The sequence below is a fragment of the Thalassophryne amazonica genome, chromosome 5, assembly GCF_902500255.1.
Source record: "Thalassophryne amazonica chromosome 5, fThaAma1.1, whole genome shotgun sequence".
Lineage (NCBI taxonomy): Eukaryota > Metazoa > Chordata > Actinopteri > Batrachoidiformes > Batrachoididae > Thalassophryne > Thalassophryne amazonica.
The window spans coordinates 47,178,564-47,189,952 of NC_047107.1; the positions used below are offsets into that span (position 1 = coordinate 47,178,564).

At 39.9% G+C, this 11,389-nt stretch overlaps 1 protein-coding gene across 1 annotated transcript in view; it reads left to right on the forward strand.

Moving 5' to 3' along the window:
* Positions 1-9,926, forward strand: part of tmem167a (transmembrane protein 167A) — a 40,723-nt gene extending 30,797 nt beyond the window's left edge. The window contains exon 4 of the mRNA XM_034170106.1: positions 8,323-9,926. Coding sequence (XP_034025997.1) covers positions 8,323-8,393 — 71 coding nt within the window. The 3' untranslated portion in view covers positions 8,394-9,926. The remainder of the gene's footprint in view (positions 1-8,322) is intronic.
* The last annotated feature ends 1,463 nt before the right edge of the window (positions 9,927-11,389 follow it).

The following is an 11,389-nucleotide window of genomic DNA, read 5'->3' on the forward strand; positions in this document are numbered from 1 at the left end:
TTGGCACATTCCTGACATTCTTAACGTGACTTAACGCATCTGAATAGGTTTCTTAATAGTGCGTGTTGGTGCGTGATATTCGTGATTTTCGTGGCGCATGTTTTTGGCTGTCAAATAATATTCCACGAATGTCACGCACCTACCTCATTTCGCCTCATGTCGTGGAGGTCGCAACTGAGCGTGTTGATCCATCTTGATTAGTGTTGATCCTTAATAGCGCGTGACCAGTGGTGGGCACAGTTCCGATAATCAGATAACCGATAATTATCGAAGATAATGTTTTCATTATCGGATTATCTTTTTAGATAACTTTAAAAACCATTATCGGACTAATTATCTTGTGATAAATTTTTGTCCGATGATTTTTACACCGATAACGTGGTAAATAAAGCTGAACAAGCATTTCTAAAATTTAAAATCAGTTGAGCACCTAGCTGTTAAATGTTTCTTAGCAGATGTGTAGTTCTATCCTCTGCAAGCAAAGGAGAACTGAGAGGATATATTTTAGGAAGGAGAATATATTTTCTGGGTTTATAGACATTCTTATTGTGTCTGCATTTATTAAATTCCACGCATCTTAAATGTAGCAGACACGGATTATCTGGAATTGTGTTTTGGCAAGTTTTCAAGGTCTCTACTGCCATCTACTGGCCAGTAGTGTTCATGGCAGTATTGGCCCTGAAGCAGGGCTGATATATTTTCAATCACTGTACTGGGCGACAGCTCAAACTGTACCACAGAACCGCACGGTGTAAAAGTTCAGAGCGCATGTCGATGGGAGTACTGAACCTGGGAGAGGTCACTTAAAGTGATATTTTTTTCTGGCAGTGATAATTTGTGTGCACTTTTCCTTTAATTGAGCCCACAAATTAATAAAACGTGCGCACGTTTTCCTGGTCGTGATAATTCGTGCACACGTTTTCCTTTAATTGAGCTCTCGAATTAATAAAACGTGCGCACGTTTTCCTTTCGTTCAAAATGAACTTCATAATATGGCCTAAATTGTCATCCTCACGACGGGAAGATGCTTCGCCGTCAGCATTATTTTTAATGTGCTTAAACTCCAGATGATGTCATGATGGGCATGGAGTTCTCTATATGTACTTGTGCGCCCAAACCATTATGATACACTCTGACCAGATCCATTTCTAATGGGGAAATGTATTACACTGTCTCCTGGTTTGTTGGCTAATAGCCAACATTTATGTGTCAAGACAATATTGAGTGCACGTTTTACAAATTGTGGCCACATTTAAATAGATCGTGCCCTTGTTTTACTCAAACAATGCTTAAAACAGGCGCACAATATAATAAAACGTGCGCACAACATCATAAAACGTCAATCAATCAATCAATTTTTTTTATATAGCGCCAAATCACAACAAACAGTTGCCCCAAGGCGCTTTATATTGTAAGGCAAGGCCATACAATAATTATGTAAAACCCCAACGGTCAAAACGACCCCCTGTGAGCAAGCACTTGGCTACAGTGGGAAGGAAAAACTCCCTTTTAACAGGAAGAAACCTCCAGCAGAACCAGGCTCAGGGAGGGGCAGTCTTCTGCTGGGACTGGTTGGGGCTGAGGGAGAGAACCAGGAAAAAGACATGCTGTGGAGGGGAGCAGAGATCGATCACTAATGATTAAATGCAGAGTGGTGCATACAGAGCAAAAAGAGAAAGAAACAGTGCATCATGGGAACCCCCCAGCAGTCTACGTCTATAGCAGCATAACTAAGGGATGGTTCAGGGTCACCTGATCCAGCCCTAACTATAAGCTTTAGCAAAAAGGAAAGTTTTAAGCCTAATCTTAAAAGTAGAGAGGGTGTCTGTCTCCCTGATCTGAATTGGGAGCTGGTTCCACAGGAGAGGAGCCTGAAAGCTGAAGGCTCTGCCTCCCATTCTACTCTTACAAACCCTAGGAACTACAAGTAAGCCTGCAGTCTGAGAGCGAAGCGCTCTATTGGGGTGATATGGTACTACGAGGTCCTTAAGATAAGATGGGACCTGATTATTCAAAACCTTATAAGTAAGAAGAAGAATTTTCAATTCTATTCTAGAATTAACAGGAAGCCAATGAAGAGAGGCCAATATGGGTGAGATATGCTCTCTCCTTCTAGTCCCCGTCAGTACTCTAGCTGCAGCATTTTGAATTAACTGAAGGCTTTTTAGGGAACTTTTAGGACAACCTGATAATAATGAATTACAATAGTCCAGCCTAGAGGAAACAAATGCATGAATTAGTTTTTCAGCATCACTCTGAGACAAGACCTTTCTGATTTTAGAGATATTGCGTAAATGCAAAAAAGCAGTCCTACATATTTGTTTAATATGCGCTTTGAATGACATATCCTGATCAAAAATGACTCCAAGATTTCTCACAGTATTACTAGAGGTCAGGGTAATGCCATCCAGAGTAAGGATCTGGTTAGACACCATGTTTCTAAGATTTGTGGGGCCAAGTACAATAACTTCAGTTTATCTGAGTTTAAAAGCAGGAAATTAGAGGTCATCCATGTCTTTATGTCTGTAAGACAATCCTGCAGTTTAGCTAATTGGTGTGTGTCCTCTGGCTTCATGGATAGATAAAGCTGGGTATCATCTGCGTAACAATGAAAATTTAAGCAATGCCGTCTAATAATACTACCTATGGGAAGCATGTATAAAGTGAATAAAATTGGTCCTAGCACAGAACCTTGTGGAACTCCATAATTAACTTTAGTCTGTGAAGAAGATTCCCCATTTACATGAACAAATTGTAATCTATTAGACAAATATGATTCAAACCACCGCAGCGCAGTGCCTTTAATACCTATGGCATGCTCTAATCTCTGTAATAAAATTTTATGGTCAACAGTATCAAAAGCAGCACTGAGGTCTAACAGAACAAGCACAGAGATGAGTCCACTGTCCGAGGCCATAAGAAGATCATTTGTAACCTTCACTAATGCTGTTTCTGTACTATGATGAATTCTAAAACCTGACTGAAACTCTTCAAATAGACCATTCCTCTGCAGATGATCAGTTAGCTGTTTTACAACTACCCTTTCAAGAATTTTTGAGAGAAAAGGAAAGTTGGAGATTGGCCTATAATTAGCTAAGATAGCTGGGTCAAGTGATGGCTTTTTAAGTAATGGTTTAATTACTGCCACCTTAAAAGCCTGTGGTACATAGCCAACTAACAAAGATAGATTGATCATATTTAAGATCGAAGCATTAAATAATGTAAATAAAATCGAAGCAGTAAATAACGTGCGCACAATATAATAAAATGAGCGCACATTCTCTCCACATGCAAAACATTTTGCAATGACACTTCCAGGGCTCCATAAAAGTGCCTGTTTTTACGAATGGAATATTTTACAAAAGCACATTTATCTGTAAACACCAACACATGACACACGTAACATTAACGTGTTGGTTTACATAATGAATGACTCAACCAGTCAGTGTTTAGCAGAGGCACATTTTACCCAGAATCCTTTGCGATCTGTCTGTGTTTGTTACAAAACTTCAGACAGAATTGTTACAAATGACAGAATTGACATTAATGGAGTTATTCTATCAGTATTCATTTTATTATACACCAAACCATAACTCAGCATTGCTTTATTTTCCAAGACCTCCGCCTGACCGGAGCATTGTGATTGGGTAGAGAGCTGGGCTTTTTGGCTGCTCTCAGCTTGCTTCTCTGCTGGAAGCCATGTAGTAAACAAGAGCTTCCAGCAGGGGGCAAGATGTTCAAAGACAGAAGTGCGGGCTCATTGTTGGGGTCTGTTGTCGCTTTTGATGCTACCAGAAGCGATCGTGGTCTTAAAACTCAAATTCAGCTTGTTAGTATTTGCAAATGTGCCAGAGACAATACTGGAATTTATCGGTTATCTGTAACTTCCGATACATTTTTGGGTTGTTTAACGTATTATCTTTATCAAAGATAACTTTTCAGTTATCTGATTATCTGTTATCGAAGTTAATTTTTTGGTTATCTGTGCCCACCACTGAGCGTGACAGCGTTCTTCTGTGACGTGCGCACAATTAAACCCTGCTGCACCGCATTCAGTTTCATTGCTGCAAAAGTCTCGTTCCAGTGCTCCTCAGCGCTCTACTGCAGGTGTTCCACCTGCTGCATGAGGCTGATGTTTGGGAAAACGAGGGAGACGAGAGCCACATGGAGCCACACATTTGGCTCTCTCCGTCTCCTCCTCCTCTCTGTGCCACTCCATGGCACAGAGCCCAACGAAGCATGCAGTCAGAAAGTTCTTCTGGTGTGGATTTTGAGGAACAAATTGGAGCGATCTGAATTGTTCAGCAAGTGACGGTTGTGTGTGTGTGTGTGTGTGTGTGTGTGTGTGTGTGTGTGTGTGTGTGTGTGTGTGTGTGTGTGTGTGTGTGTGTGTGTGTGTGTGTGGAGACAATTCGCCTCATTCACAACGTGACAGAACTTAACGATGCGCTGTTACACACGACAGCACGCAACAGTGCAGAAAATTATTCTTGACCGTGTGTAATGGTTCCTGATAATTCTCCAGCAACACATGCCATTAATCGTAATGCGTGGTAACAGGTTGTAGCAGTTCCTGAGGATGCCAGTCGCCTCTGCCCCGAATCATCACATTCGTGATCAGCGGCCACAAATGTGTACTTTGTGGCAATCGTAATGTGCCGTCATTGTGTGTAAACGCAACATTACACTAAACATCAACAAATGCAGATCAGTTTCAACATACAGGAGGCCCAGATGAATGCTTTCATTTATTGCAGGATAATTCGATGCAGCGTCTCTTCTAGGGGTATCCTGCTGCTTAAGTAGCCTGGCCGTCACAACAGCTAACTTGCAACTGTTCCATAGTGTTTACATAATATTTTAGCAGTCAACATTGAAACAGACAATGGAGAGGGAGTGTATTGTTTAATGGTGTGCAAATACTAACACAGGCAAATAAATGGGCCTGAAGTTTCACAGACTTCCTCAGGATTTTGTGAGGTGAAAACAGTAGTTGAGAACAATTACAGAAGGAACCCACCCATGGGAAAATATGTCAAACGGGTTTAAGGAGTTTGTAGTCAGGGCTTCATGTTTTCCATAACAAATGTTGTCCTTTCATGTAATTAATTTTCATTTGTAAATATGGGTAATGGCCACTCAATTCAACATATTCAAAAGGATTCAAAACATTGTTAGTGAATAACACACATCTTGACTCTAAATTCTCTCTTTACCTTCACACTTAAACAGCAGATCTTTTACATGTAATTCCATCCCAAAAAAATGTACATTCATGAATCATTCATTAAAATGTTCAATCAGGGGCATTATGGATTCTTGAAGCCTTTGATGTTCAAAAAGCACCTGCATGTGCTGCTGTTACTAAAGTATGCATGTCTTTCATTAGCAAGTCCTTTTTTAGCATAACATCATAACCAAGTGCATTTCCAATAAATAAATACAAATGAATACATACTTTTTAGGCCTCCGAGCTTTGGTAGTTTCTTATCACCATTACACTGATGAAAGCTGGATTCAGGATCAAATTTGTCTAAATTCCAACCTCTGCCAGTTTGTCAGGTCACTGCTGAATTACTTAGTTGGAATGTTGTACAAATGAGGAAGACTTGTCAGTCCCTTATCAAACTCCAGCTTCGTGAAATATCTTTTCCAAGCCTCTGTGTCTGAGTGCCTTCACTTAAGTTGCGGACAAAATTTTGACCATTATTAACAGAAATGTTGGTGTTGTTACCCTTCAAATGCTAACAACAATACTATTTCTCTGTGTTCTGTCGACAGCCACAACATCACTTTCAGGATCCCTGAATTCAACAACATATGTTATCTTCCTAGGAGAGATTTGGTGCTAAACTATGTTAACTGAATGAATACTGTTTACTCTCTGGATTTCTATATGTTGCATATTCTAGTACTAAGTGTCCATGGTTCCCAACCTGGGTCTCCAAATTTGCCAGGGGCATCCCAGGGATTGGTCTGCTCTAAGGTTGCTATATTACAGTAGTGTTCAGAATAATAGTAGTGCTATGTGACTAAAAAGATTAATCGAGGTTTTGAGTATATTTCTTATTGTTACATGGGAAACAAGGTACCAGTAGATTCTCACAAATCCAACAAGACCAAGCATTCATGATATGCACACTCTTAAGGCTATGAAATTGGGCTATTAGTAAAAAAAAAAAAAAAAAAAGTAGAAAAGGGGGTGTTCACAATAATAGTAGCATCTGCTACAAACGCAAAACTATTATGGTCAAACTGCTTTTTTAGCAATCCTATGAATCACTAAACTAGTATTTAGTTGCATAACCACAGTTTTTCATGATTTCTTCACATCTGCGAGGCATGAATTTTGTTGGGTTGGAAAAAATTTTTTGCTTGTTTACTAGTGTGCTTGGGGTCATTGTCTTGTTGAAACACCCATTTCAAGGGCATGTCCTCTTCAGCATGAGGCAACATGACCTCTTCAAGTATTTTGACATATCCAAACTGATCCATGATACCTGGTATGCAATATATAGGTCAAACACCATAGTAGGAGTTACATGCCCATATCATGATGCTTGCACCACAATGTTTCACTGTCTTCACTGTGAACTGTGGCTTGAATTCAGAGTTTGGGGGCCGTTTCACAAACTGTCTCTGGCCCTTGGACCCAAAAAGAACAGTTTTGCTCCGCAAAATATTCCTCCATTTCTCTTTAGGCCAGTTGATGTGTTCTTCCGCACGTCTTTTATTTAACAGAGGGACTTTGCGGGGGATTCTTGCAAATAAATTAGCTTCAAACAGGCATCTTCTAACTGTCACAGCACTTACAGGTAACTCCAGACTGTCTTTGATCATCCTGGAGCTGATCAGTGGGTGAGCTTTTGCCATTCTGGTTATTCTTCTATCCATTTTGATGGTTGTTTTCCATTTTCTTCCATGCATCTCTGGTTTTTTGTCCATTTTAAAGTAGTGAAGATCATTGTAGATGAACAGCCAATAATTTTTTGCACCTGTGTACGTTTTCCCCTCTCCAATCAACTTTTTAATCAAACTACGCTGTTCTTCTGAACAATGTCTTGAATGTCCCATTTTCCTCAGGCTTTCAAAGAGAAAAGCTTGTTCAACAGGTGCTGGCTTCATCCTTAAATAGGGGACACCTGATTCACACCTGTTTGTTCCACAAAATTGACGAACTCACTGACTGAATGCCACACTACTATTATTGTGAACACCCCCTTTTCTACTTTTTTTTTTTTTACTATTAGCCCAGTTTCATAGCCTTAAGAGTGTGCATATCATGAATGCTTGGTCTTGTTGGATTTGTGAGAATGTACTGAATCTACTAGTACCTTGTTTCCATGTAACAATAAGAAATATACTCAAAACCTGGATTAATCTTTCTAGTCACATAGCACTACTATTATTCTGAACACTACTGTATATGTGCACATCTTCCATTAAGTCATAATATGTAACTTAGTGGATAATCATTAGTAATTAAAAGATTTTTCTTTGGTGTGTGTGTGTGTGTGTACTAGATATTTAATGTTCAAACTCATATTTTTTTGTTTTTGTACATATAATTGTTCATTTTGAAATGGATTCCTGCAACACATTTCAAAAAAGCTGGGACAGGGGCAACAAAAGACTGGGAAAATTGATGAATGCAGAAAGAACACCTGTATGGAACATTTCACAGGTGAACAGGTTAATTGGAAGCAGGTGAGTGTCATGATTGGGTATAAAAGGAGCATCCCCAAAAGGCTCAGCCATTCACAAGCAAAGATGGGGCAAGGATCACCACTTTGTCAACAACTCTGTGAAAAAATAGTTCAACAGTTTAAGAACAATGTTTCTCAATGTTCAGTTGCAAGGGATTTAGGGATTCCATCATCTACAGTCCATAATATAATCATAAGATTCAGAAAATCTGGAGAACTTTCTACACGTAAGCATCAAGGCCGAAAACCAACATTGAATGCCTTCTGACCTTTGATCCCTCAGGCAGCACTGCATTAAAAACAGACATGGTAAACATACCACTGTCCCAGCTTTTTTGAAACGTGTTGCATGCATCCATTTCAAAATGAGCAAATCTTTGCACAAAAACAATAAAGTTCGTCAGTTTGAACCTTAAATATCTTGTCTTTGTGGTGTATTCAAATAGGTTGAAGAGGATTTGCAAGTCATTGTATTCTGTTTTTATTTACATTTTACACAACGTCCCATCTTCATTGGAATTGGGGTTGTATCACGTCAGTTATTTGACAGATTGTTGAGACAGCTTTGCAACAAAAAGTGCTCATCTAAAAAGCTGTTTTGTTTTCTATAATTCAGGTGAACGGAAGAGTCCGTGGGTGGCTTGCTGCTGTGTCATCATGGCGTTTAGTATACTCTTCCTGCAGTAGCAGTCGACAGGAAACTGCACATGGAATCTTTGGGAAATGAACAGAAAACATGGAATGGACAATGCATTTGTAGAAGCACAGCAGGACTAATGAAAACTGAGGCCTGTCACCACTCACTGTAACCAGACAAAATGTGTCCGTGTTGGAGTAGGACAGAAGGCTCCAGAGTGAGTCTACATCCCTCCAGAGACTCAGACCTCTTCATTTGTGTACACTTATGTGGAATGTTTATTCTGTGCAAGTGTGGGGCCAGTGTTTCCATTGACCTGCATTTTATTAGGAAAAAACAGAAAGGCAAAGGATTCATTCTTATGTTTGTGGGATCAAATGTGATGTTTGTCCATGCATTTCAAACCTTTGCCCAATTAATTGTTCTCCTTTGGATTTTGTCATATTTGTTAGTGAGAAATCTTTCACGAAAGAGGGTCTGATAATTCTTACACTCATGCTCTATTACTGCTACTCCCTTTGTTTCTGTAAAAGATCTTATTCTGCAGCAAACTGAATAACATTCTGGCTTTTTATGTGTGTAATTACATTTTCACTTTCCAGAGCTGTCTCCCATTGCTGAGTTTTGACACCCAATTGTACATTTTTGGTGCACAGTACCAAATCAGAGCCTGAAAACGTGTGTGATCTGTGGTAGAAGTAGTGCTGTAGGACATTGTGAGCAAACGGGAAAGTTTTAAATGTTTAAAGAAAGACCAGCTTATGGCATTGGGATTCACAGAACATGATTAACTGGATTTAATTGATGCACATCAGAGTAATCCTGCTTAAAACTAGGTGAAAGTGGACATTCAGGGACAGTGTGCAGTAATCTGGATTTACTGTTCTCTGAGTAGCAGCTTTCTTCTGATCCTTCCCTGCAACCTGAAACACATGAAAAGCATGCCCCGCTCTTCAACAGATGAAAGTTTGGAGATGTTAACAGAAGACAGTTTAGATTGTTGGCAATGTGTGTGGGGAAAAATGCAGAAGCAGCATTTTGCTCAAAAACGATCGTGTAATGGGAATTGTGCATACTCTGGTGCATTCTGCAACATTCAGTAACACTTGTATGTAGGCTGGGATCTTTTTTTTTTTTTTTTATGGCTCAGATTTCCTCAATTTTGAAATGGGGACTGAAAATTGGAGCCAAAAATTGACAATGGAAGCCCACCCTAAGGGCGATTGTTTCATTTTACCAATCTGTTTATTAAAGAGCATTTTTGGTGACTGTTTGAGAAGGCTAATGTTATTTAGCACTGTTTATCTGCAAAGGTTATGTTTTCTTTCTTGTGTCCCCTGGTTTGTTCTTCAGATTATCAACTTAAACAAATGATCGGTGGAAATTTTGGGCCGAGTTTGGAGTAAATACGCTACAAATATATACTTGTTTTCAGGTGGGCGTTGGGAGGCAGGTGTTGTTTGTTTGTTTGCCATTTTTTAACAACCCCCCCCCCCCAAAAAAAAAAGTACTCTTGTATTTTGTGTTGTGGTAACTGAACTTCATACATTATGCATAATACATGTTGATGATTTGCAAACGTTCTATCAGTCTTCTGTCTTTTTGGGCACTTTTACATATAATGTGGTAGTTTGCAGCAGGACACGGAGTGAAATGAAAAATAATAGAGTACTGTTATTCTAAGCGTAAACTACAAAGCCACCACTTAAAAAAAAATTTGTTTGCTTGGTCACGTCTGAAGTGTTGTTCTCTGGGTTCATTGACTATAGTGTAACATAACATCACGTTAGACGTCTGCAGAACAGTGCGGCTGGCTCTTATACAATTCAACACTTGTTTCTACTAAAAGTGTAAGTAAATTAGAGTTAAAAAGTGTTTTAAACCTTTGAGCTAATGTTTTATGTAATACACTGGGCCTGCATTGTTCTTGTTCCATGTGGTTTTTGTAGGAAGATTACATTATTTAAAATTCTTAAAAATAAGTGTGATATGGTTTAATGTCATCTAAAATGCATGCTGTCAGCCATAAACGTGAACCAGTTGATCTAATCCTATGACCCGTTTGAAGTAGTCAAGTCCAAGCAGTATGCCCTTATAGTGTTGCATTTCAACTATAATCACAACTGAAGTGTCTGCTTGTGAGAAAGAAACGGCAGTGAACAGAGTCCATCAATAGTGCGTAAAAATTGTTCTGTGTACATTCAAGCCCTCTAGATTTAGTGAGGCGGGAGTCTTTGATCGTCTGATCAGTGACAACTGTTAAGATGTTGCCAACCGCACAGTCTGTTGTTAAGGAACATGGATACCACATTAGTGTGCTTCTGTTTTGGTACTCTCTGGCTGAGATAATACAAGTGAAGCCTGGCATTAAATTTGTCATTATCAGTCTGTGACACCGATACGGGAGGTGCAGCGGAAGAGGAGGCTCCACCATCTGCTTCTATCTTTGGGCAGACATGATGGTGTATTCACAGCACTTCACTTTTCCACATTTTGTTATGTTACAGCCTTGCTTAATACTTTATTGGTGCACCTTTGACAGCAAATACAGTCTCAAGTCGTCTTGAATATCATGCCACAAGCTCCATCAGGCTGGATGGGGAACATCGGCTGTTGCTCTGGCTGGATCACTCAAGGGCATTCTCAGAGTTGTCCTGGAGCCACTCCTTTGATATCTTGGCTGTGTGCTTAGGGTCATTATCCTGCTGAAAGATGAGCTGTCGCCCCAGTCAGGTCAAGAGCATTTTGGAGCAGCTTTTCATCCATGATGTCTCTGTACATTCCTGCATTTATCTTTCCCTCAATCCCTGTTCCTGCCGCTGAAACACATCCCCACAGCATTATGCTGCCACCACCATGCTTCACTGTAGGGATGGTGCCTGGTTTCCTCCAGACATGACACCTGGCATTCACACCAAAGAGTTCAATCTTTGTCTCATTAGACCGGAGAATTTTGTTTCTCACGGTCTGAGAGTCCTTCAGGTGCCTTTTGCAAACTCCAGGCGGGCTGCCATGTGCCTTTTACTAAGGAGTGGCTTCCATCTGG